Source organism: Eublepharis macularius, chromosome 14 (genome assembly GCF_028583425.1).
Source record: "Eublepharis macularius isolate TG4126 chromosome 14, MPM_Emac_v1.0, whole genome shotgun sequence".
Lineage (NCBI taxonomy): Eukaryota > Metazoa > Chordata > Lepidosauria > Squamata > Eublepharidae > Eublepharis > Eublepharis macularius.
The window spans coordinates 16,222,214-16,250,038 of NC_072803.1; the positions used below are offsets into that span (position 1 = coordinate 16,222,214).

Genomic DNA, 27,825 nt, shown 5'->3' on the forward strand with positions numbered 1-27,825 from the left:
TTTGCGAAGATATTGGCGGAGAGATTGAAGGGGTGGCTCTCGGAAGTCATAGAGGAGGAACAAGCAGGCTTTTTGCCAGACAGACAAATAAGAGACAACTTAAGGACAGTGATCAATGCTATTGAATATTATGACAAGCGTTGTGACAAAGAGGTTGGTTTCTTCTTTGTTGACGCTGAAAAAGCGTTTGACAATTTAAACTGGGACTTTATGTTTGCCACTATGGAAAAGCTACAATTGGGAGAAAGATTCATCAGAGCAATTAAGGAAATTTATAGAGACCAGACTGCAGCAATTGTGGTGAATGATGAATTGACCAAGAAATTGACGATAAGTAAAGGAACAAGACAAGGTTGCCCGTTATCTCCATTGTTGTTCATTTTAGTATTGGAGATTCTGATGATACAAATACGTCAAGATGATGAAATTCGTGGAATAAAAATAAAGGACTATTCATACAAGGTCAGAGCATTTGCGGATGACATAATGTTAATTGTAGAGGACCCATTGGAGAACATGCCAAGAGTGATAGATAAGATCAAGGAGTTTGGAGACTTGGCAGGTTTCTTCATTAACAAAAAGAAGTCAAAGATATTATGCAAAAATATGACTAAGCAGAAACAACAATTGTTAATGGAAACAACGGATTGTGAAGTAACAAGTAAAGTGAAATATTTGGGAGTCGAATTAACTGCAAAGAACATAGATCTATTCAAAAACAATTATGAAAAACTATGGACTCAGATAGAGAGAGACTTGATTAAATGGAATAGATTGAATTTGTCATGGTTGGGTAGGATTGCAGCAGTTAAGATGAATGTGTTACCAAGAGTAATGTTTTTGCTACAGACAATACCAATCATCAGAGACTCCAAACAATTTGAAAAATGGCAGAGGAAAATATCAGATTTTGTTTGGGCAGGCAAGAAGCCTCGAGTGAAAGTGAAAGTTTTACAAGATGCAAAGGAAAGAGGCGGAATGCAACTGCCCAATCTGAGACTTTATCATGATGCAATCTGCCTAGTTTGGTTGAAAGAATGGATGACATTAAAGAACAAGAAACTATTAGCCCTAGAGGGATATAAAAAAATATTTGGATGGCACGCATATTTATGGCATGACAAAGTAAAGGTCAACTCGATGTTCCTGCATCACTTTGTTCGGAGAAGTCTATACATAATCTGGAAGAAGTACAGAATTTATCTACAAGAAGGAACCCCTTTGTGGGTGGTTCCATATGAGGTGATAGACCCGAGAGCTGTTGATAATGAACAACAATGTTTAACGTATAAAGAAATAACTAAAACTGAAGCATCCAAACTTAGAATAAAGACACAAGAGGAACTATCACCTAACTACGATTGGTTCCAGTATAGACAGATCAGAGACTTATATAATTCGGACTCTGTAAAGGGAGGTATACGAATAGAGAATTCGGAACTAGAGCAGACCCTTCTTAAAGAAGATAAGAAAAGAATATCCAAGGTATACCAAGTATTGTTGAAGTGGTATACCGAGGATGAGATAGTTAAAACACAAATGGTGAAATGGGCTATAAACTTTAATAAAGAAATAACAATGGAGGCATGGGAATACTTGTGGAAAACTACAATGAAGACAACGACATGTATTAATATCAAAGAGAACATTCATAAAATGATCTATCGTTGGTACATGACACCAAAGAAGATTGCGCTAGGGAATTTGAATACTTCTAATAAATGCTGGAAATGTAAGAAGCATGAGGGCTCCCTCTATCATATGTGGTGGTCGTGTGAGGTAGCCAGGCAGTACTGGGGGGAAATAATAAGAGAAATGAGTGAAATTTTACAATTTCAAATTAATAAGAACCCAGAACTCCTGCTACTGAACTTGGGAATGGAGGGAATTCCAGCCCAACACAGGACGTTGATATTTTATATGACAGCAGCAGCTAGACTTTTGTATGCGCAAAAATGGAAAGTACAAGAAGTGCCAACTATTGAAGATTGGACTTACAAATTGCTGTATATGGCTGAAATGGACAAGATGACAAGAAAATTGAGAGATCTGGACTCAGGGCAGTTCAACACAGACTGGGAGAAGCTGAAACAATACCTGGAGAAGAAATGGGAGGTGGGAGGAAAACTGTGGCAGTTTGAGAACTACTGAAGTATTGAAGTAGAGGGGGGAGACTTTACCGGGGGGAGAAGAGATAAATGTGAATTAATAAGCAGTCAGATTAATAGATTGACATATATATAGATATATATAGGTTAACAAACAGAACATAGAGAAAATAATTAATTATAAGGACTAAATATAAGGAGCGATTAACTAACAATATTTTCTTTTTTTTCTGACAAGATTTGTACCAAACTGAATGTCTGAAGATATAGATGGGTCAAATTGATTGACTACGTGAGGAGAGATATATAGAACTATTATAAAAAGATAGAATGAGTAATATATATAGAGAATAAGTCAAATTGTTTGACATAAACGAATGTATGATCTATATGGTTTATGATATATAGAAATACCTGAAATTGAAAAATTGAGATAAATTGTTTATCTAAGATAGAAACAAAGGCTTACAGTTTGGGCATATAATGTTAAAAATAGTTAAGGATGTACTGCTTAGAATAATGGAGAATATATATTTGTTTTAGATAGAGGAAGCTAATAAAATTAAGGGAAAGGGGACAAAGGGTTGGAAAGCTGTTGGAAGTCAACAAAAAGGGGGGGGGAAAGGGAGGGGGTTAGAGATGAAAAAATTGGGGAAAATTGAATGTAAATGTGGAAATAATGGATTCTAACCCAATAAAAATTTTTCAAAAAAAAAAAAAAAATAGCATACTAGCAACCTTTCCACATCTCTGAGATTAGAAGGCAGGTCTTTCGGGGAAATAAACCTTACTTCCAGGCAGGCTTGGGGTCCTCACTTTTTAAAGCCATTAAGCCTTGAGAAAATGGCTGTTTGTTTTTAGGGAGAGGCTCCGGGAAAACAATGAAAGCTTTGTAAAACGGCCTCTCGGGAGGTCAGTCAATAAGGGATCAAAGCACTCAGGCATCTCCTCCAGGACGCTGTTAGGCTATTGGCCAGTTTAACCCAACATATTCTCATCTGATGTCCTTCCAGGTCTCAGGCAGAATAACTAGCTAAATGGGAGATCCTTTAAGGAGAGTTGCTGTGGATTGAAGCTGGGACCTCCCGTATGCAAAATGTGTCCTCCACCAGAGCAATCTGGGCCCTCTCCTTTACATGCCCATGGGCACGTTGTCTGGAATGAGCAAGGCTTAAAAATCCAGCTGTCTAGCCTTTGAAGAGGCTGTTTCGGGGATGCTATCCCGCCCCCACCTGTATTCGCAAGAGAGTTGTTAAATTTGAGCACAGCAAGCCGTTTGGGCAAACGTGCCAGTTGAACTCCCTCCCATTCCCTTCTGGAGATGAGCTCTCTGCGTTTGGGCTGCCAGCATATCTGCTGGTGGAAATTCCTTTCGGAGGTCTTACACAATCCCAGCAGCTGTTTGCAGCCCAGCTTGGGAAATTAGTGAACTTGAGTGATCCTATTACGCTCTTAAGTTGTCAGTAAAGAAGCAAATGTTGAGCAACAGCCTGACTGAGGAATTTTGGAGAGAGCAGTGCACGTATTTTTTTTAAAATCCTGTTTGAAGCTCTGTTCTTAAAGAGGGAGTCCCCCTGAAGACATGCCACTGCCTTATACTGAACTAGACCTTTGGTCCATCAAGGTCGGTATTGTCTACTCAGACTGGCAGCCGCTCTTCAGGGCCTCGGGTCTCTCCCTGAGATCTTTCCACCTGAGATGTTTCCCAGAGACCCCACCTCCAGTCTCTGGAAGATCTTTCCCATAACTTATCACTTGAGCCTTTTAACTGGAGATGCCAAGAAGAACCAGTTTGGTATAGTGGTTAAGAATGACAGGACTGTAATCTGGAGAACCGGGTTTGATTCCCCACTCCTGCATTTGAAGCCAGCTGGGTGACCTTGGGTCAGTCACAGCTCTTTCAGAGCTCTCTCAGCCCCACCCACCTCACAGAGTGATTGCTGTGAGGCTAATAATAACACACTTTGTAAACTGCTTTGAGTATGGCAGTAACTTGCCCTTAATGATGATATATAATTCGTTGTGGTGTTGTTGTTGTTGTTGTTGTTGATGTTGTTGTTGTTGTTGTTGTTGTTAAGAATTGAGCCTAGGGCCTTCTGCATGCTGAGGAGATGCTCTACCATCGAGCCACAGTCCTTCCCACTCCTGAGCTCATAAAAAACATACAAATAATAATAATAATAATAATAACATTCGATTTATATACCGCCCTTCAGGACAACGTAATGCCCACTCAGAGCGGTTTACAAAGTATGTCATTATTATCTCCACAACAACAATCACCCTGTGAGGTGGGTGGGGCTGAGAGAGCTCCTAGAAGCTGTGACTGACCCAAGGTCACCCAGCTGGCTTCAGGTGGGGGAGTGGGGAATCAAACCCAGCTCTCCAGATTAGAGTCCCGCGCTCTTAACCACTACACCAAACTGGCTCTATCTGATTGGGTTCTGATGAAATGATCTCTTGAAAGATGGGAATAAATAACTGTGATGCTTAACAAAGCCCGGGATTATGAGAAGTAGGTTCAGGAATCCTTTGCCCACTTCCTGTAATGGATCATGCTGTGCATAGAACGCGCTAAAAGGGCAATCCTAAGCAGTCATATCTTTCTAAGTCCATTGAAGATCGTGGGCTTAGAAGGGTGTGACTTTGCTTAGGGTTGCAGTATAAATGGTACGGCATGGTTACACTGGGCAAGCGGTTCAAGCCTGAGATTGAAAACCACAGAGTCTGCATAACTAATACTGACGTTGCAAAATGTCTGTCATTATTGGAGTGAAAAGAAAGGGCCTCTAGAGCAATGGCAGCATATGTCAACATGAATGGGCATTTGCTGAGGCCCACAGCCTGGCACAGAGGGCCCATTGCCAGCTAGAGACACCAGCCCAGTTTACAGACTGATAGCAACAAAGCGCAAAAGAATTCCTCATGCTGCTGCAGCATTACAGGGCTGAGCCTCTGGGATAATATCTTCTTTTCTGGGAGAATCTCCTATTGGAGCAGTGCTTGTAAGTGGGGACTCCTGAAACAGTTGAGCTTCTTTTAGATGCATTGACACCATCAGGGGATATAAAGGCATGTCTGAGAGTTGTGCTTCAGAGCTCCCAGTGAACACATAATTGGTGGGGGAAGGGGAACGAGGGCAGCGATGGAGGGCACGAGGGCCTGCTATAAACTTGCAGCCACCCTGACTAGTGGGGAAGATTTTACTTTCCCTCACCTCTGTTGCATCCCATTTATTTTCCCCATAGAGCACAACAAAAGCCATTGTGAACGGCGACAGCCTCTCTTTACCTAAAACGGTGTCTGTGTGGTCTCTCTGTTTCTGGGTCGCACTAAAGTGTGACAAATGGGTAGAACCAATAAACTTGAGATTTTTTTAAAAAAAAAAGGATTTGAGGTATAATTCATGAGGAGTGAGGGATAGGATTCTTCCAGAATTCCTTTGCAGGCCTACCCAAAGCCATGAAAACAATAACTCTTATTGAACCAAGTTGTGCTGATTAAACTTAACCGACCTTTCCTAGCTCAGTTGCTCAGCCTGCACTGGTCCTGCAGTGTCACCAGCAGTCATGTAGACAGATGTGTGTGTGGGGGGCGGGGGAAGAGGAGTGCATTTTAATCTGAACTCTACTGCTTGGGTTTCCAAAGGTGATGCTTCTAGTCCCTGCTGTTTAGTTTTCCCAGTCAACATGAAATGTCCTTCCTCTGCATTCATGGCTGGATAGGAGTCTTCCTTTATCCGCCTTAAGGAACTTCCTTAATCTAGACTTACCTTCAGTCTACATGGCTGCACATCCTCCACTGGTGGGATGCCAACCATTTCCTTCTCATCTCACAGGCAAACTCGGTGGCCAGGATTCCTTTGAGAGCATAGAGAGCTACGACAGTTGTGACCGGCTGACACAGTCCTGGAGCAGCCAGTCATCCTTCCAGAGTCTACAACGCGTCCCTTCTTATGACAGCTTTGATTCCGAGGACTACCCAGTTGCCTTGCCCAATCACAAGCCCAAGGGCACTTTTAAGGACTATGTTCGAGACCGAGCCGACATGAACAAGGACAAGCCTGTCATCCCTGCTGCTGCCCTGGCTGGCTACACAGGTAAATTGTTGGAAGAAATCAGGCATCGGACACTCTGTTTATTTGGAACTGATGAATGTCCACCTTCATTATTGATAACACCACTGGAATTGTTTATATATATATATATATATATATATATATATATATATATATGGTATCTGAGAATTTTAGTTGTTTTATGTGTATTTTAGAGCACTCTGGTTTTAATTGTTTTAATGATGGGTTTTCGGTTGGTTTCGGCAAGGAAACCAGGTCTGGCTAAACGGATCCCACGTCTCCTTTGCCCCAAGGATAGGAAAAGGCCACTTTCTGGATCTATCCTCCTGGAGCGAGCAGAACATAAGACATGCACAGAACAGCAGCGCTAAAATGCCTTTCTGGGTGCTTCCCCATCCATCAGGGAAATGGGAGATTGCAACACTGTAGGAGTTTCTGGGGCAATCACCCATTTTCTGGTGTGATGGGCCATACATCTGTGCTCAGGGGGTGGACCTGGGGTCTGGGCAGATACCCACCCTAGACACCAACCCTGGTTCCTGGTGAAATTGACAAAATGTAGAGAAATTTCACTGAACTTTATCAGGATGTGGAGTGGTTGTATTTCCCCTCCTTCTCTCCCAGTCTTTAGAATGGGGCACTTCAAAGTCCCCCCTGGAGACAGTGGTCTTCTTCTACTGCATGCCCATTTATTTATTTATTTCCACTTTTCTCTCCTGTTGAGGCTCGGAACATCTTAGAACATTGTTCTCCGCTCTTCCGTTTTCTTACCTGCAAGGCAGGTTAGGCTGAGAGTTTGTGTTAGGCCCAAAGTCACCAGAAGTATGAATTAGAACCCAGGTCTCGCAGAACCCTCGTCCAAGATGCCACACTGCCTCTCAAGCCATGGGGAGCCTTGACTTGCTTACTTGCGCTTATTATTTAAAGACCCCCCTGAAACATGTGCAGTGTTAATCTCCAAGCACTAAATCGAAAGAGAGAGAACAACACGGTTTTGACCAGCTGATGGTTTGGGCTGGCAGTGGGGGTGTTTTTAAATCCCCAGCCAGGCACAGCTCTCTGATGGCTATCTAGCAACTAGCTGGAAAAGGTGATGGCGTTTCACTCGCTTGGCTTTTGATATCTCCCTCACTTGGTGGCAAACAAACAGCTTTTCAAGCTCCCTTATCTGCCCCCCGCATCTTGACCTAATTTAACAAGTTGTTATGGTTGCTCAGAAAGGTTGATGCAACTTTTTTCTCCCCCTTATCTGAGGAGCAAGAATGTTAACTGCACAAGAGTTCACAGAACTTCAAGCTTCTAACCAATTTCCACACTGGGGGCAGTCTTAACAGCTCAGGCAGCTGAAAAGCATTCATCTGACGTCTTACTCTGTTGGGTGGGTAGATAAAGGAGGGCAATGCATTTGCTTTGTTCATGTACAGCCTTTTAAAAAATGCTGCCTGGCTGGGATTGTGTAAGTGTTTATATTGGATGTCTTGGCCCTTAGAGCAACCAGCTCAGGTTACCCTATGAAGCATTTCCATTAATTTGCCCAGCTTTTGGCCCACTCAAAGCCCAGAATAAAGAGTTAGGGCAAAAGTCAGACTCCTGTTCGGTGCAAACAAGCTAATTTCTTGCCCTGAGTTGCCTCCAGCTCATGACATGTAGTTGTTAGGGCATGAGATGTGCCAATTTAAGAGGAAACCCATACCACCATGAAAGAAAGTAAAGCTTCCCAGGAGATTGCAGTAGTCTGTTCCATCCTATTCTAGCTGCATTCTACCTAGGAAACAAGAGGAAGCTTGCCCAAAGTGAACAAGCCCAGTGTACCTTCGAGGTGTAATCCTGATTAGTTGAAGTTTGAGGAAAGGAGAACTCAACTGATAGTAGCCAACTGTAGGAATCCCAAGTTGCATTGTTATTATATCCCCCTAAAAATCATCGAGGGTGGAGGGACAAATCCCATATATTAGAGTAGCTAATTAATTCATATGCTAGTGTAATGATTGTGTGAGTTAGACTGAAACCAGGGCCTCTACCCAAGTTATACTGCTTAGGTTTGTTTGGTTTTTTAGCACAATGATCAGTTGTTTGGAAACCCAGATCTGTCAGATATAAGGGCAAGATCACAGCTCACAACTTTCTGGATCATCCCTGGTTCTGCTGAGTTTTCCAGGAGATCATGAGCTGCAGTTACCAACTTGGTCGTTTCACAGATGTAAATAAATAAATAAATAAAAGACTGCCCTTGAAGCTTAACACAGGGACCACCATTTCTTATAGAAATATTTGGCGGAGAAACTAGTTCTTACTGAACTTTGTAGGTGGCAGAGAAAGTCAAAAAGCAGATCTCCGAATGGCTTCCGTGACTTCTTAGTGAACTCTTTAGGTGGCAGAGAAAACCAAAAAGCAGATCTCTGAATCGCTTCAGTGACTTGAGTTCTTAGTGAGTTCTTTAGGTGGTAGAGAAAGCCAAAAAAGCAGGTCTCCAAATTGCATCAGTGATTTGAACTCTTACTCGATTTGAGTTCTTTAGGTGGCAGAGAGAGCCAAAAAGCTGGTCTCTGATTTGCTTCAGTGAGTTGAACGCCACCTGCTAGACACTTGCAAATTAGAACAGAATTAGCTCTTTGCATTCATGGTTGGCCAGTGGTGCAACATATTTTTTTAAAATGGCCTTCGTTGATCTGAGAAAGCTGCAAAAAGAATCATATTACCAATGTAGCATTTGAGTGTTGATCTTTGGTGCCATTTATATGTGACTCCCATTTGCCTGATAACTGGGCTTAGCTGCAGTGTAAGATGTGGTCCAACAATTGCAACATGTTCCACACCAACACATTCCACACCAGTTACAATGACACATTCCACACATGCCAACCACCAAGATGCCAACTAAGATGGATGAAGGACCTCTAGCTGAGACCATGGAAAACTGCTGCTAGTTAGTGTAGACGATACTGACTTTGATAGACCAACAGTCTACTGACATGCTGAGCCAGACAGTTGTTCTAGCCAGACCATTGCTCTATCAAGGTCAGTTTACTAAGTTAGCTGTATGTATTCGTGCGAGAACACAGAAGTGATACCCCAGAAAGATGATGTGCAGATTTGGTCTTAGGAAAATGTTGTTGCAAACAAAGGAAGCCTTAAAGAATGAGGGGAGTGGAAGAACAGACACAGTTAAGAAAAGTGAGAAGAGGTTGGCCAGGGTTTAATTCTGACTCGTAAGAAACCACAAGTCATGAATAAGAATCGTCTCCAGGTCATGTAGGTAACGTTTGCTGCATGGAGGACACGGCCACTTTCAGGCCACTGATGTGCTTGCAAATGAGTAAGTGTAGGAATGTTAAGGTAGGCAGGCAAATAACTTCTTTCTCTGGACAAATAACTTCAGTCCCTCCTGCCGCTCCCCGTCTTGCAGGCAGTTTAACATGCAGCAGTGCCTCTGCTATCTACATCCTGGCGTTTTGTCATGTTGGAACCACAAACCATAGAATGCGAAGAAAAAGTCAGCTGCTGCTGTCACCTTTACAATGTGCGCTTTGCAAACTAGCAGCCCCGACAGTGTGAAAAGCAGGCTGGGGCCAAAGCAGCCCCAAGCAAACAAAACAAGATCCCTCAAACCTGATGTAGAGCAGAAGTACGTTTTAGGCGTGGAGAGGCCATGGATGCTAGAAGCCACCTGAGTGGTATGGTTAACACTGACCGGACGCCTCTTGTGTTGATATAATTGGAGCACTCAGGGCGTAAACCTTTGACTGGAAATGAGGGCTGAGGCCTCAGTCTGGCGAGTTAGAGGCAGAATATGGAGGAATCTGACGACTCGTGGGGGGAACCGGGCCAGAATCTCCTGGACCAAGAGTGGGACCTGGGAGAATCTGGAGCTTTGTCAGGCTTCCCATATTGGTCACCTGAAAGCATTAGTGTTTTGCACCCTCCAGCATTTTAGGAGAGAGAGTCGAGACATACTTGCAACACCTGCATCCTTGTACCGCGGCTCACAACCCAGTCCCTCTCCACTCACTGCTGTTGCACATTCCTGAAGACGACTCTTTGCCTGCAGTGCCCATTTACTCTGCAATGGCTGCACTTTTCACTGACTTAAAAGCCACAGAGGTTATTTTGGGAAAGAAATACCAGAGCTTTAGGGTGTGAGAGAGCAACCTGTGCACCGCATGGTATTCGAGCATTCATACCCGTGCATTTATGTGGATCCATGTATATCCCACCTTTTGTTTGAATATGGAGCTCAAGGTAGCATACAAGGAGCTCCCAGAAGGCCTCCCAACCAGGTATAGAACAAGCGCATAGCTTCAGCAAGGTGATTGTATTATGTGCATTGTTTGTTGGCTCTCCAGGACAACTGGTTGTCCACAGGATGCTGGACTAGATGAATCACTGGTCTGTCCCAGCAGGCTCGTGTGTTCTTACAGTCTTCCAACATACAGTGACCAACAGATCCACTCAGGTATTTAGCTTGTAGCGACATGGAGGAGAGCGCTAAACTCTGCAAACTGGTCTAAACTGCTACCTTATTCGACCAAAATGCTAGCAAGGAAATCCCCCACAAGGAGTAATGCTGTTCACCAGGGAGAAGCAACAGTAAATAGAGGCTGCCTCTGGAAGTAGGGATATACAAGTTTTTACTGTTCAGACCAAAACAATGGGGTAATGTAACTGCGGAAATGTGTCTCTGTGATGTGTGTGTTCTCTGCACACACACCCTAAAAGGGGCTTTCCTTGAACAGGGTTCCCACTGTAGTCACAATATCATAATCCGTTTCTGGAAGAGTCATATTTTCCTAGAGATGCTTGAGAATTCCTAACGTGTGATGTGCTGCAAGGGCTTCTGCTGAAGGGCTCTCTTCACTACTAGGAAGGCGAGACAAGGGTGTTCATTGTGAATCGCGTTTAGCATGTGAATCCCCTCTGACTGGTTCTATTCTTAGTACCTCCCTCCCTCCCGGAGACAAAGGTCAGCAGACTATGCTCAGGGGGAGCCCGGAACTTGCTTTCTTTCCCTGGTGGGCGGAGATGCTGCTGGGTCTGAAACTGTGAACAGGCTTAGTGGATTCTGCTTTACTGAATGTCTCCAGGGCCGATTCCAGACGGCCCTCCCCATCCCGAAACGTCGCACATCGTCGCATGGAAAATGCGAAATATCGCGTTTTATGCGCGACGACGCGCGACGTTTCGGGATGGGGAGGGCCGTCTGGAATCGGCCCAGATTTGTTCAGAAGGACAGTTGACTCCAACAAGCAGTTTATTACCTGTGTCCAGTACTGTAGTGTCAGAGGGTTCCCCTCCATACTTATCTTGCAGCATGTGGAATCTCTTTCCATATGCAATAAATAGTGTTTGAGCAAGAAATCAACAGGTTGGTGAGTCCCTAGAGGAATGAATGCTGGGGTCAATAAAGACCCCAGATACCTTGTGCAGTTGCTTCCCAGTCTTGTAAACAACAATCCTTAAAGTAATCTCAGATCTTGTAAAATTTATGTTGGAGCCATTGTTAAACGCATGCTATTAAAAAACAATTGTGACTCAGCTAATGTCTAGTAGCACCTATACGACTAACAAAATTTGTGGTAGGTATGAGCTTTCGTGAATCACAACTTCAGATAATCTGAAGAAGTGAGTTGTGACTCACAAAAGCTCATACTCTACCACAAATTTTGTTAGTCGTATAGGTGCTACTGGACTCTTGCTCTTTTCTACTGCTACAGCCAGACTAACATGGCTACCTATCTTGATGTATCAGCTGATGGCTGTTAGCCCAATATTAGGTTAATAAAGTACTTTGGAAAGGAGTGCCCCATGGTGCTCTTCATCCCACTTTTTGTATTGCTTTCACTGGTGCTGTTTTAATTGCTCCTTGCCTTGTATTTATCGTTAGCTTTCTGGAAATGTTTGCCCTAGAGCAAAAGACAGGTGTGGTCCCATTCACCCTTCGCTAATCTGGCAGATTTTTGGCTCCTATTGCACCATAGTTTGGCACAAAGTGAAAGAACAAATGCTTAGCTTGTGCCTCTCCTCTAACCTTGACTGTAATGTAGGGTAATCTACAGTCTTTTGATAAGGAGCGCTGAACGCCGTGCTGGAGCCTGTAGGTTCCCTTAGGCCTGAAAGATGCAGAGCAGACAATATTAACCACTGCATCTCCAAACTTGCTGGACAGCCTATGTCATAAGCATGTGTCCTTTTCAGCAAAGGTCTCTTGAGGCTTTATTTTTTTACATCTCTGTGCTCAGTTTTAATTAGATGTGTAGAAACCAAGTATTTTGTTGCTCCCCCCCCCCCAACAAAATATGCAAACCACTGCATTTGAGCAGCACCCTCTTTGAATTCCATTTGAGGCACCATTTGCTGGCAAATCAGAGATGTTTATTGTTGCAACTGCTGATGTTATTAGCCATATTGATTTCTTTTAATCGGCCAAATGTCTTAGGCAAATCTTATTTCACTACAGATTGGCAGGCAGAACAACTGTGATGTTCGGGGATTTCAGGAAAGAGTTTATGATTTGTTCATTCAAAACATCTATAGACCCTGCCTTTGCCTTGGAAAACTGTGACCCAGAATGGATAATAACAGTCCCCCCGCCCCAAGGCGTTCTAAAAACATCCAAAAGTAGCCATTAAAACAACACATTCAAGATTGAGCACAAGCAGTTTTCCCTCAAAGCCTGAAAAACACACCAGACGAGCCAAAGCCCTTCTAAAAAGTTCTAATGCCTTTCGGGGGAGTGTTCTATAATACTGGAGCAGCTACCAGAAAAGCTCAGTCGTTTGTACTCTCGCAGGGGTTGGAACCATTAGAAGGCATTATTACTGTGCCAAGCATAGGACATTAAGGTTTCCTTGTAAATTACTGAGCACACCAAATTTGTAATTGAACACATTATCATTATTTATTATTATTATTATTATTTATATCATTTATAGTCTGCCTTTCTCACTTAAAGGCAGATTATGTAGTGTGAGATTAGTGCAGTCAGTATCAAGGACATTTCAATAAACAATGCCATCTATCCCTATAAAAGGGGAGCCATGTTCCAGATGACTCACTGCTTCTCCCAGAGCGCAGGCACATTAACGTGCCCCTAGCAGGCATAAGAGGAGAATTGCTCCCCAGCAGCGCTCCCCAACTGCAGCAGCCTGATCCAACCCCAAAGGGTGCATAAGCTGGGTGCGCTCCCTGGGGCAGCTGGGACGGGCCACATTTGGGAGCATAAACCTGCTGCACCCTCCCCAGCAGTGCTCTCTGCCTGCAACGGCACGATCTGGCCCCAATGAGTCTGGAATGGGCCGCTACCGGGCACAGGAGCGCCCCAGGGCACCTGCCTCCGCCCCTGGTGACCTTCCCCACCTGCAGCCACCCAATCTGGCCCCAACGGGGCCAGAACAGATGGCTGCTGGGCACAGGAGTGTTCCAGGGCACCTGCCCCCCATCATAGTGCTGGGGAGGGGGCAATCCCAGGCCCGCCTGCCCTGCCCTCCCCCCAACCAGATCGGGGCACAGCAGAGGCGGCAATGCCTGGTCTGCCTGCCCTGCCCTTTCTAGAGCCCCTTGTATTTTTTCCCCACAATGTACTTTGTTACTAGTAGGGTAAATAAATGCAAGATTTCAAAGATACAACATTAGCAAAAAATCTGATACAGAGTTGAAGAAGTGCTGAAACAGAGCATAAGCAATTTTAGGACTGACATTAGACAACATAGAACTACCCAGTAGGATCAGACTTAAAGCAACAGCTAGTACATAGGAGCACATAGTTAAAGTAATAGATAGTCCATTTGGCAACATAGTGGTGAAGTCTGTGGTCCCTATCTATTTAGTAAAGCATTTCTTTGAGACCAACTCCCTACAATACAGCCCTCCTATCTGAGTAAAAACCCCTTTGAATAATTCAGTTTTACATCGTTTGCGGAAAGCCAGGAGAGTGGGGGCTCTCCTGACCTCCTCAGGAGGTCTTATCAAGGTAAGTATTTTCGACTCTGGTGGGCAGCAGCTCTCCAGATTCTCAGGTAGAGGTCTATCACATCACCTACCACCAGATTCAACCCTGGACCCTCTGCGAGCCAAGCAAATTCTGTATTGCTGAGCCACAGCCCCTTCCTCAATTAAATTCTTCAGTGTTTGAAGACTGAAGGTGATTAATTCCTAGGCATTATTTCTAGCCATTTTAGCCTTGCCAGTTTAAATATGGCCCACACCAGCACAAGAAACTTGGCCAAAGGAAATGAACACTGATGAACTCTTATGGAGAGGTTTACATTCCATAAATGTGTTTGTATGTGTGGGCTTGGGGTATCAGCACCTGGGTAGTGGAGAAGGGTGAGAAAGAACATGCTATCTGACAACTTGGAGAAGAAACCACTTTGGATTTTTAAAAAGTTGTAAAATGTCAAAAGGCAGCCCAGGTTTATTTTAAGGGCTGACGGAAGCAAAAAAGATACCTGCCCAACACAGACTACTAAAGTATATGAAGATGATATTTAAAATGGCAGGCTATTGGGCTGAATGTGGAAGTAAAGGAGGGACTAGAAAAGGTGGGCGATGCTGACCTTGAGTCAGGGTGAGGTTGCACGCACTAAAGCTGTCAAACTGAGATGAATCCAGCAAGTCTTGGTCCTCCTTCTAGCCACCCACACCAACACAAGCTCAGCCTTCTCATACATTAATAGCCCTTGAGCTGACTCACCAGCTCCAAGGTTTCATTCTCGGCAAGCTTTGGTAGCTTGTTCCTGCAGCAACACGCCCCTGGAGAGAGGCCAAATAATTTTCATACCTACCTGCCTCTTTATCACATCTCAGTAAACAGGCAGGGAACAAAAAGTCAAGGTCAGGGGAGGCAGCCGGCAAGACGCGGGGGCAGAAGCATGCTAGAGGTCAAGTTGTGGCCAAGAGCTTTCTGGCAGGTGGGAGGGAATGGTGCTCTTGTGTCGGGAGTACGAGTCCTTCTGGCACTAACTCCAAAAACATAATCCTGTTTATGTAACTGAGTACTAGAGGTGAAAAATTGCTAGTAAAACATTGGTCTCCACTAAAAGCGGCAATCTTGCTTGATTCTTCACTTGCCCCTCTCATCTGGGCCGGTTTAGACACTATGTGCCACTTGACATAACATCATTGCATCTCCCATCATCTTCAAAGTGCAATGGCCTCACTTCATGGATATGATTGATTTGATTAGTTATTACAGGAAAGTGAGCTTAAAGCCAGTTTGAGGTCGTGGTGAAAAGTAGGAGTGTGCACCCAAAAAAGATTTGGGATTCCCGCTTCGGGTTTACCCGACGCAGGAAAACAATCTGGAATTACCAAATCCCAAAGCGGCAAGCCAGTTTGGGAATACCAAATCTACCCAAATCGGAAACCCAAAGTGCACACCGCTAGTGAAGAGTGGCAGGACTCTAATCCAGAGAGCTGAGTTTGATTCCCCACTCCTTTGCTTGAAGTGGAGTGACCTTGGGTCAGTCACAGCTTCTTGGAGCTCTCACAGCCCCACCCACCTCACAGGGTGATTGTCATGAGGATAATAATAGCACACTTTGTAAACCGCTCTGAGTGGATGTTAAGTTGCCTGGAAGGGTAGTATATAAACTGAATGTTGTTGTTGTTGTCATTCAGACCACAGAGATCTTGTAATAGCTAGTTTGACCCTCAGATCTTCCTATGCGACAGAAGACTTGTATTTATTAACAGCTGTTTTATAGGAAGGTCATCCTTATTTTCTAAAATCCTAATATGGCCCTTTAAAATCTTTGGTCTGGTTTCTTGTGCCTCTTTCCTCATCTTTCATGTAGACAACGCCAAAGCTTGAAGAGCCGCTTGACAATGGTATAGTGATTCTGTAAAGTTCTCAGTCCAGTCTGAGACCATACTTGAATCCAGGGCTCGGGTGGGGGCAGAATTCCAGTTGTCCAATCTAGAACCAGAGTTGAGGGCTTGAACGGAATCCTGAGTGGCCTCAGGTAGAAGATCCTGTCCTTGGCTGAAGATGAAGTTCCTTATATTTACATCAGTCCTGGCCAGTCCTGAAGCTTTATAAGATCTACCAACCAGAGAAGCCAATATCGCACACCTCTGTTCTCTTCTGTGTCTGAAGGGCTGAAGGTCCGGTCATTATGGTGTTTTGGACTAGGTCTCATTTCTAGCACAAACATAGTGTGGCAGTGTGGACGGCATTTAAGCTGTTTAGCCCATGAGGTTGCTGTGTCAAGTTCTGGATTCCCTCACAGGTTCCTAGCTCTTCCAAAATGACTGTTCCAAGTATATTTTCATATGGTGATTTGAAGTATTGTGGACTATAGGAATACAGCAAACTTCTTAGGGTTCTGAAACATCTTCTATGGAAAGCCAATGTGGTCTAGTTTGGGGATACTTGGGTTCCTCTTCAGCCATGAAACATTTTGGGCCAGTCACACTCTCTCTCTTAGCCTGACATACCTCATGGCATTGTTGTGAGGATAAAGTGGAACGAGAATTATAGAGGCCTCCTTAAGCTACTTGGAGAAATGGCAGGAATGGTTCTAGAGGTAATTCTGAGTTATCTAACAAGTTGTATTTTAATAATAATAATAATAATAATAATAATAATAATAATAATAATATTCGATGGTTGTTGTGGGTTTTCCGGGCTGTATTGTCGTGGTCTTGGCATTGTAGTTCCTGACGTTTTGCCAGCAGCTGTGGCTGGCATCTTCAGAGGTGTAGCACTAAAAGACAGAGATCTCTCAGTATCACAGTCACAGTGTCACAGAATAATAATATTCGATTTATATACCGCCCTTCAGGATGGCTTAACATCCACTCAGAGCGGTTTACAAAGTATGCCATTATTATCCCCACAAGAAAACTCCCTGTGAGGTGGGTGGGGCTGAGAGCGCTCCAGAGAGCTGTGACTAGCCCAAGGTCACCCAGCTGGCTTCAAGGGGAGGTGTGGGGCATCAAACCCGGCTCTCCAGATTAGAGTCCCGCGCTCTTAACCACTACACCAAACTGGCTCTTGGCCCATGATCCTTGAAGTCATGGTGCCTTCTAATAAATTACATTCAGAGTGTTTCCCTTTTTTTACCCATGCCCCTCTGTTATCCTAGGTAGTGGACCTATTCAACTGTGGCAATTCTTGCTGGAGCTTCTCACGGATAAGTCCTGTCAGTCCTTTATCAGCTGGACAGGTGACGGTTGGGAATTCAAGCTCTCCGATCCTGATGAGGTATGGTGGTCACATGGGTGGTGTGGGCCTGCATGTGCTCCGTATTAATGGCAAAACAAAAAAGCGAAATAAACCCATTTTTTAAAAAAAAGAACGCAAATTATGTCTTCTTATGTCCCTCACTAGCTTCCCTCTTCATCAGCACAAATTTGTTCTGTGTACTTTTGAAGTTCTCCACAGACATTTGTGACCTTATCTTTTACCCTTGTCTCATGGCATGCTTCTGACCCCATGACTCTCCGACCTCCTGATGTTGGATCCTGACTAAATTTTCAGCTAACAGTGTAACTTCTCTTTCCTCCTGCAGACCCCCAAGTTCCCCCTCATGCCATTGTAGAGCACCCCCTGTCTCCCATAAGCAACATTTCAGGGTGATCATTCAATGGACTGCGGTGGGAGGGGCGGAAGCAGGAGAGCTCTGTTCTGTGGACGGAAGAGCTTCCGACAGTGAAAAATTTAGTCTGGATCCAATCCTTGAACTGATGAATGTGCCTCATCCTGAGTCTGACCATTGATCCCTCTACCTCAATATTGATTAGTCTGACTGGCACCAGTTCTCTGGGGTCTCAGGCCAAGAAGGTTTTCTTGAAAAAGCTGGATATTGAACCTGGGGCCTTCTGCAACATAACGCATATGCCATGGTCACCCCAAAGTGCCCAACTCCTTTCAGTGGCACCTTTTATGCTTAGGACTCCCCTTCCAGATTGCTTTCATGGTGCTGCCTTCTGTTTCCTTTCTCCCAAACTCTAGCTGAAAACAACTCTTTTCCTTTGGCTTAACCCCCTGCTAAAATGATGCCAAAGTAATGTCATTAGTTGGTACATTTTCATCTTCTCTGCTGTCCTTAGTTTGCTATTGCTTTGTTCCGCTGTTGTCTCCTCCGTTTACAAAATTGGTGTCATATGTTCCTTGGGGCCAGGGTGTGTTTCTTTTGCTGATGTTTTTTCCGCCATAGGCATTTATCATGCTACATACATTATGTTCATTAGCACTATTTCTTTTTTCAAAGGGGTCCAGGTTTTCTTCTTCTCCCAATCCCTTGAACCTACCCCAGTCTAAAAAAATATAGTGCTGTAGGGAATGAGAAGGGAGGGAGGAAGGGTTACATCACTGCTTAGTTCTCGTGGCCCCTTCTTACATGCCCAGGATAAGGCCAATCGCCACCTTGGGGTCATGTAGCAATTTTCCTCAGGCCAGTTTGGCTAGGGATCCTGATTTTTTTTGCCATCTTCTGGGCATGGAGCAAGGGTCTCTCGGTGTATTTGGGGGGTAGGGGAGGTAGTTGTGAATTTCCTGCATTATGCAGGGGGTTGGACTAGATGACCCTAGAGGTACCTTCCAATCCTATGATTCTATAATTCTAGGGGGGGGGGGCGGAACTACCACAAGGTGAACACCCAGTAGTTTGGGTCCTTGTGACCCATCCCCCACAAAAGCGTAGAAGTTACAGAGGGATATCTTCCTCCCATATGAAAATAACTAATATTAATTTCGGAATGGTGGGCTTCCCATTTCCAGGTTGCAAGAAGATGGGGCAAGAGGAAAAACAAGCCAAAAATGAACTACGAGAAATTGAGCCGTGGATTGCGCTATTACTATGACAAGAACATAATCCACAAGACTGCAGGAAAACGGTACGTTTACCGTTTTGTGTGCGATCTGCAGAGCTTGCTGGGGTACACGCCAGAGGAGCTCCATGCCATGTTGGATGTCAAACCCGATGCCGACGAATGAATGGAAGACTTGGACTGGAAAGAAAATCCTTGCGGAAAATCCCGTGTGTCCATCTAGAAAACCTATTGGACTTTTAACATGTATTGTTCCTTTTTCACTGCCATGATTTTCCTTTAAAAAGAAACTCAAAATTTGCATTGGCGGCACAGGGATGGGATATACTAAGCTTTTAGATGAAACTGTGACATAGTTTTATTTGGGAGGAGGGAGAAAGAGCTTTCACATGAATGTTTTTGAAGAGTTTTATAGGAGGATGAAATTTTAAAAGTCTGGAAAATAAGAGCTTAAAAGTTGTTTTCTAAAACCACCCTGTTGCAATTATTTAATGCATTTATTAATCAGCCACAATCTGGTGTCATAGCTGACAATCCACCAGGTTGAAAGTCTCCCAAGGAAAGGTTTTTGGGAGAGCAAGGAGGATAGCCCAAGGGCACAGAATGTTCTGTACCGCAGGGAAAACATGTCAGAATAACCAATAACTGTGGTCCTAGCTAACTTTGCATTTCAGAAAGGCAAATTTTTGTCAGGAGGGACCAAATCTTTTTTTTTATTATTTGTAAAAAAAAATATTTTATTAAATTTTGTGCCAGTATTTTTTTGAAAAAAATAGTCTTAAGCTCTAAGATGGTCTCAGTATTGCAATATTGTGTATTGTTTGTTTTTGTTATGACAGCTGCAAGTTTTATCTGCATTGAGGAAAAGATGACAGAATTGATGCAGACCCCACCAGAAACAGATAGATGTAACGGCTTTGATCGAAAATCAAGATCAAACCAGGGGATGAAATAATATGGTTGTTAGCGTTGGAGCCTCCTGCACTTTACTGTATTTTTCTGTCTCTTGAGCCAGTGGATCTGGATTTGGAGTAAGGGTCCATAGCTCAGTGGTAAAGCACAGACTTTGCATGCATACAACCTCCTGGTTTACACAGAGGATCTCAGGATATTGGCTTGGGAAAGACCATTGCCAGAAATACTGGCAAATCACACCTGCTTAAGGATAAAGCAGCATTCTTTGTCCATGTGTTTGGGTCAACAATTTCATCCCTACAACGGGATTTTATTGAGTTTTTCTCCACATTTCTCAATTCTTTCCAAAATAGTTTAGAGCAAAAGTTTTTTTAAAAAAAAATTCCAGTATTGAAAATTAAGATTGTTTCATCCCTCAACGCGGTGAATGAGCTAAATCACAGTCCAGTTCTAAGGAGATAGATCAAGATGGGTAGCCGTGTTAGTCTGTGTGTAGCAGAAAAGAGCAAGAGTCCAGTAGCAACTATAAGACTAACAAAATTTGTGGTAGGGTATGAGCTTTTGGGAGTCACAGGTCACTTCAGTATCTCACAAAAGCTCCATACCCTACCACAAATTTTGTTAGTCTTATACGTGCTACAAGACTCTTGCTCTTCTCTAATTCTAAGGAGAATAACATCCCTCTAACCTCATTGACTTTAATTTGTCCATCACCTATCTATTGTTGGCCATTGGTTCACTAGCTGACAGGAAGAATTGTTAACTGAGACCCAAGCTACAAGTGACGCCTTACACAGGTTGGACACTTGTCAGCTTCCCTCAAGTTTTGATGGGAAATGTAGGCGTCCTGGTTTTACAGCTCGGCTGTCCCTTACAGCTGCAAGACCAGGATGCCTACATTTCCCATCAAAACTTGAGGGAAGCTGACAAGTGTCCAACCTGTGTCAGGCGTCACTTGTAGCTTGGCTCTGAGACCTCGTGCAGTGTAATTGTTTAATGTTGATCTAGGACTGGAGATGCCCAGTTTTGAATCCCCACTCTGCCATGAAGCTCTCTGGGTGATATTGGATGAGTCACACGTACTTAATCTAGCCTACCTCATAGAGGTATTGCGAGGATAAGATGAAGGAAGGCAGGTGAAGCTGGCATGCACATCCCCTTGGAGGAAAGATGTGATTAAAATCTGACAGGTAACTCTGCCCTACTCCAGGAGAGCCATTACAGCCACCTTTCGATGTGGTTTTGCACTGATCTTTAGGATCCCCTTCCTAAGAAGCCAAAAGGATCCTTATTTGAGAAATGAGTATGTATTAAGCAGAGCTAAGGATTTTCTCAAGGCTCTTAGGAAAGTCGAAGCTGAAACAGTGGAGTTATAGTAATTTTCTACTGACGCTGCTTTTAAAACAACAGGGAGAAATCAAAGAAAGAGGGTGAAGTAAAAGAAAATAGAGGGGTTCCTTTCTTAGTACATCCTGTATTTTTTAAAGATTCCTGTTTGTGTTTGTGTGAGCGCACGCAGACTGTTGATGCAGTTTGGATGCTATGGACTTCAACAGCCTCTCCCCTCCCCACCCAACCCTGGCCCTCATCTACTGATTTCTAATGATGATCCTCCTGATTTATAATGATATGTCCAATTTCCCTAGAGTTAGTCTCCACTTCTATAAAAGGAAAAATAAAAGATAATATTAGGGCAAAGGAAACAAGGCTATACATTTTGCTAACCCTCGCCTCCTGAATGCCAGTTTACACTTTATAAAGCATCCAGGTTCACTGCTGAGAAGATATATACCTGCATGGCACCCCTATTTGTGATTTATGGCATTTATACTTGACAAGGTTTAGGTGAATACTTCATAACACTTAAACGTTGGTCACCGGAGAGACATAATGGTGTGTGAAGTGACTGTTCTCCTTAGAATAAAAGGGGAGGACCTGTGTTTGCAACCTAGAAGTATTTGAATATTTGAATGTAATTGGTTTGGGGGTAGTAATGTCCAAGTGCCAAAAGGGGGGCAACTCCTCTGTCAAAGAAGAGTCAGTACAATTTGAAACCGGTCTGAGGTAAACATTCAGGTTTGCATTTCTAGGTCCTTTATGTGTGAGGAATTTGGAGGAGTCTGGAGGAATCGAAGAGTGTATCATCTTGTACAGCCCCTCCTTTAATCTCAGGTGGTACCATTCAAGCACAGGTATACCATCTCACTTACTGTTTGTGACAAACAGGCCCAAAGACACTGCAATCTGTCTGAGGTTGCAACTCAAAAGGGGTTTGTCAAAAGGCATGGATGTGTTGTGAAGCTAGATTTCTGCAGTTCTGCTGAATTCCAGTGGGCCCACAAGCTTGTGAATATATTCTTCTCTCAAAGTTAAGAACCACTGATAGTAACAAAGAAGATTCATAGCATAATGCTTGATAATTCTTCTCACGGTTCCAAAGATTTACATTTGAACATTTGTTTTATGCCATTTTAACTAACATTCACAAGAAATCTGGGGAATTGTAGTTCATTGACAGTGCTGAAAATGTTGTTGGTAACCTCTAGTTCCAGCCTGTGCGTTGTCTGGGAAAGAGGTGTGAGTGTAAGATCCAATTAACGCTGGCAGCATAGGTATTTCCTCAGAGTTTTTAATACGGGCATTTGATAGCTATCCTATCAGACCATCTGGCTGTGAACATTCACTGCTGTCATTTTAGGCAGGGCTTGCTGGAGATCTTGGCTGTGGTTGGTGGAAGATAAACTCGCTATTTCTGGGAAGATGCAGAAGGAAGATTTTTGAGCCAAGAAACATCAGTGGTGGATGTTCTTGGAATAGAAGCCAAGATACCAAAACCTTGCGCTCAGCTAGATTTAATTCCAGCATAGACGAAGAGTGTGGGTGGGAAAGATGAGGAAGAAAGAAAGAAAGAAAGGTTAGTGGAGGTGGAAGAGAATGTATCCTTAAAGCCAAAGGGCTTCCTGTCTAGCATGTGTAACGTTTGGTGGTTTTAGCCCTAGGCACAGAGGAGGTAAAGCCCTGTGGCCATGTGCCACCCCAATGGGGGGAATGCAACAGAAGCAAAATCGGGGAGACTGCTGTTGGGAAGCTGGAAGAAATAGAAAGTAACACTGACATTTCCTGGTGCTATCATAGACTGTTCCTATTCCCACAGCTTGGGAACAACGCCCGTGCCATTACATTGGTTTTGAATAGGCAGCGAGAACAAATTTGGGGCCGTTTCCACATGGCTTGCGCAAATCTCACACGACGTCATGCAAATCTCGCACGAGAAAATGCAATCTTCCGTGGTTTTTTCACGACATTCCGGGTTGATACGAGCATCGGGGAGCCATGTGGAAATGGCCCAGGTAGACAGCTCACAAAATCAACTTCTGAAGAGTCACTAGAACATAAGCAAGGGGCATCCTTTGAAACACAGAAGCTGGAATATTTGAGGTGGTCTAACTTTGAATTGGTGGACTGCAGTTGATTTCAGAGCTTCTAAACAGGTCGTGTTGGAAACTTGCATAATGATCTCTCTCTTAAGACGATGCCCACAAAATGTACTTGTCAAAGCTTTACTCAATAAGGCCCCCACGTGGCGTCCATCTTGGGGAAAGTTTTACCCAGGTGGTCCTAGAAAAAAAGACCACCGGATCACTTTTCATACCCACATTTTATGTCACAGCAGGGCAGACCATTATAAGTCATCATGAACTTAAGTCAAACATTTGGGTTGGATCCATCTCTAGGGCCGGATCCAACAATAACCTTCTACTCACAGAAAGAGCATTGCGAGTGGAAGGATACCTTTGGATCTAGTCTTACGATGGAGGCAGAACGCATGGCTTTCCTGCTGTTCTCATAAACTTTATTGTATTTACTTCCTTGGTATAAAAGTATTCAGTATACACCTGCAATTTTCTTATAGGCCAGAGCTTCATCAGTGTTGGGTTCCTTCCTTAAAGATGATAATGTTTTGCTAGGAAAGAGTGTAAGATTCATCAGTTTCTACTCCACCAATAATTCTAGTTTCAATCTCTAATAAGCTAAAATTTAAAAAAAAATCATCTGTTTTCACTTTGGCTATTTTTCCCAGGCCACTCTCCTGACCAGGCAAAGTTTTTTTTTTTTAAAAAAATCCTTCTTTTTTAGGTATTTGACCTGCCACATTGATATGAATGGATAAGAGGAATATTAAAATTGTTGTGGACTGTCCACATATGTGGACATTTTCAAGGCTGATTTCACAAAGAGGCTTATTTTGTCCCAGTTATGAGCTATCAGCTTTCCTTTCTGTGATAATTTGTTCTCTCGTTGCGGCATGTTGTGGTCTGGAGTAGGTGGTTTCAGCCACGTGTTTTTGTTGGGCAAGTTATTGGCCCTCGAGGTAGGGAGCTGATGACCAGTACAATCTCCTTCCAACTTCATGATTAAAAAATGGTGTCTATGTTACTTAGCATTCACAGCCATGTTATGCATTTCTCAGGGATCCTGAAGGGCAATCAAATGCCACCAATGGTGCATGGCAACATCTGTGGCATTAGTCCCTTATCAGTGTTTAAATGCAATGATAAACAGGCATATTGCCTTAACCATGAGTTCTGCTTAGTCTATAATGCTTTTCCGCAGTGTCTTCTCCTCCTCAAACTAGAAATGGACACAAATTCATGTCAGCACTTCATAATCTGGAGATTTGCTAAGTGAACTCATTTTGGGGGTTTGCTTGTTTTAAACAGAGTTTATGAAGGGAAGTATAAAGATAATGAGTATTAGCACCGATGAGCTTTTGTGACGTAAATTTAATTCTATAGGCAACTTATCCTCCCTGTGTTCACATGACCATAACTCGTGCCATTCATTCCAGTGGGGCGTATGCAGGAAAACTTCCTGCTGGATTATGCCCAGTACATTTCATTGTACGTTTTTTTAAAAAGACACACTTTTTTTTGTTTTTTAGCCTTCATTCTTAATTCTTAAGATTTACTTTGCCGTTGTGAGACTTTGAGATTTATAGAGTTTGCATGTGAACATTTGACTACAGCATCAAAGATAATTAGGAATGCATCAGATGTGGTAATTTACTGTATTTTTTTTTTAAATCAAGCCATTCTTAACATATTTAGCCAGTATAGAACTATGATTATATTGGCATCTTCTGTCTTGTGATCAGTATTTCAATGTAATTGTTTCATCAAGTCGCAATTGACTTACGGCGACCCCAGCAACGGGCTGTCAAGGCAAGTGAGAAGCAAAGGTGGTTTGCCACTGCCTTCCTCTGCAGAGTCTTCCTTGGTGGTCATCCATCCAAATACTGACAACGGTTGGGTCGACAACAACACAAAATCGGGGGTGAGGGAGGATTAGCGATATCTTTGTAAAGCATCATCTGTAATTATTATCTAAAATATAAAGACACCTTCCCACATTTTTGCCTCTTTCGAATGACACTGTTAATGAAAATTTATGTCTAAGCAAATGTACCTATTATGTAGCAACAAATCCAGGTTTGCATCTGAGTGTATGCTTGCCACAGAATTGCAGCCGATTTCGAATCTCAGATGAGTATACTGTATAATACATTTGCACATAACATTTTTAGATGTACTCTTCAGGAGTTTTGTGTGTACACCTAAAAATGCAATGTGTGAGTCTGCTCTGTATGGAATGTATCTCATTGGGGTAATTTACCTCTTAATACAGTCAAGGTGCTGGAGCATCTGCCAGACCATTCCCCTGTTCTGTTTCTGGTGGGGTCTATAAAGATCCATTGAACTATTGTCTACATTCCAAAGATGTTTGAATAGATAACTGATGTATACATATATGTTATGACAGAAATATCTCCAGGAATTAACTGCCTCAGCGAAACAAGTTTTTTTTCCCCTTAAAAAAAAAAACAATGTTGGTGTGTTTCTTTTTTGACTTTGTTTTTATACCTGTTTTTTTTTAAGCTGATAATTTTAGAAGAAGAAAAAAAGATTGTTATATTATGCTGTTGAACTATTTTCCAACTTGTATTTTCATATAATTTATATTTTATAGAAGTGAAAAAAACTTAAAAAGCAAGATTTTTTTTTTAAGAAAAGAAGAAAAAAGCAGGTGCTTTTTAGGAAAAAAAAGAAAAACCAAACTCGACTGAGGTAGCTTAGAGATGTAGCGATGTCTGTGTGTTTTTTAAAAAAAATACTTAAAAACAACCCCTCTCACACTGAAGACTTATTAGGGAGCGGAGTTGGGTTTCTCTTAATTGCTGATGCTGGCACATCATTCTTCTGGAGAATTTTTTATATACTGTAGCCTTATTTCATATTGTATTTTAAACCATTTGAAAATTAAAAAAAAAACTCACAAAGACACATCATGTCTATTTTTCTTGGCCACCTATTATACTGAACACAGAAACGGGACCATTGCAAGCTTGAACCAGATGTTCTAATAGATGTGGGGTTGCCAGGAAATCTCATACGTCTCATTTCATCCCTCTTCCCAATAACATAATAGAAAACATGTCATATGCCGTCACCATACTATGGAATTCCAGCAGCCAATGAAGTGGAGTAAGCACTTCAGGGTACGTCCGTTATATTTTTGAAATCACTTGTTAAGCAACGCAATCCGATTGTGGGAACAAAGCAGCTTTCTCTTGCCATTTTACAAGAGTTTTGTTTTGCTGGTTGTTGGTGTCGAGGAGTTTGGATGGGCCCTTCTGAACATGGGAACGGGGCCTTGTAAACAAAACTGGTTGCAAAATTTTATAGGCCAGCTCCTGTAAAACTCTGGCAGGACTTCATGACTAAGCTCAGAAATTTCAGCTGCTTAAGCCCAGCTCTTGTTTATCCAGCCATGGAAATCATTAGGTTGAATCAATGTTGCCCAACCGGACAACCACACTCTATTACTGTTACTTAAAGCATTGCCTAAGGACTACACTGGAAACACGTCATGCTTCAGGGGTGTGTGCTTTCTTGGAATAGTTGAGCTGCTTAGCAGAAGAAGCAGATTATTGTACTTAATAATCACATTTCATTTCTTTAAAAAAGAGTCCAGTAGCACCTTTAAGACTAACCAATTTTATTGTAGCATAAGCTTTCGAGAATCACGTTCTCTTCGTCAGATGCATGGAGGGCAGAAGGAAACTGGTCAAATATAGAGGAGGGGAGGGGAGGGGGAGGAGGAGAGGGGGGATGTAAACAACTCCTTTGATATGGAGATGCAGACAGCTCCTTTTGGTGTGGGGATCAGTTTGCTTGTGTAAAGGTTCAAAGGAGTTTGCCGTGTTAGTCTGTAGTAGCAAAATCAAAAAGAGTTCATTTCTTTGTAACCTCAAGAGCTGAAGATTGTTCAGACATTTTGGCTAGTACTGGGTTGAATCCAGACAGCTTTTTCACCCCCATCTCACCCAGTTTTCTTCTTTACTATGGCTCCTGTCCCACATGGCTCTTGCTCATGTAGGTCCCTTGATCCCCAGGAGAGCCTTTTTGGTGGTCAGTGGAGATCCAGTGGTCTCCGACTTTACCAGTGGAAAAGTCGGTTCAATGCAACAGGATGCCTCCTGAAGGAGATAGGTCACCAGGAGCACATTAGCACCAGTGTGCTAACATCCTATAGCATTGTCTTTTACACACAACTGAACGATAATCGTGCACTCCTTGGTGTCAATGAGATGCGATTAGAGAACCTTCTTTGAAGAGGGATGTGGCTTAGGAAGAAGAACATGTTGCATGCATGATGTCCCAATTCAATTTATAACAGCTGTAGTTAAAATGGTTCTTAGGTTGCATGGCTGGAAAAGACCTTTGCCCAATGCCTTAAAAAGCTGCTTCCAACCAGAGCAGAAAGTACCATGGTGAATGGCCCAATCACTTGACACTGTCAGACAGCTTGGTATGTGCACTGCTTCAAGATCCCTCTCCCATCTACATCAGAGATTCCCCACCATGTGGGTGCTACAGTGCCTCCCGCTGTGTT

At 43.1% G+C, this 27,825-nt stretch overlaps 1 protein-coding gene across 3 annotated transcripts in view; it reads left to right on the forward strand.

Annotated features, from left to right (window-relative positions):
- Positions 1–20,696, forward strand: part of ETS1 (ETS proto-oncogene 1, transcription factor) — a 118,360-nt gene extending 97,664 nt beyond the window's left edge. For all 3 annotated transcript variants that reach the window (XM_054998584.1, XM_054998582.1, XM_054998583.1), the window contains 3 exons: positions 5,947–6,207; positions 17,271–17,389; positions 18,908–20,696. In XM_054998584.1, the coding sequence (XP_054854559.1) occupies positions 5,947–6,207; positions 17,271–17,389; positions 18,908–19,123 (596 nt within the window). In that variant the 3' untranslated portion in view covers positions 19,124–20,696. The remainder of the gene's footprint in view (positions 1–5,946; positions 6,208–17,270; positions 17,390–18,907) is intronic.
- Positions 20,697–27,825: the final 7,129 nt, after the last annotated feature.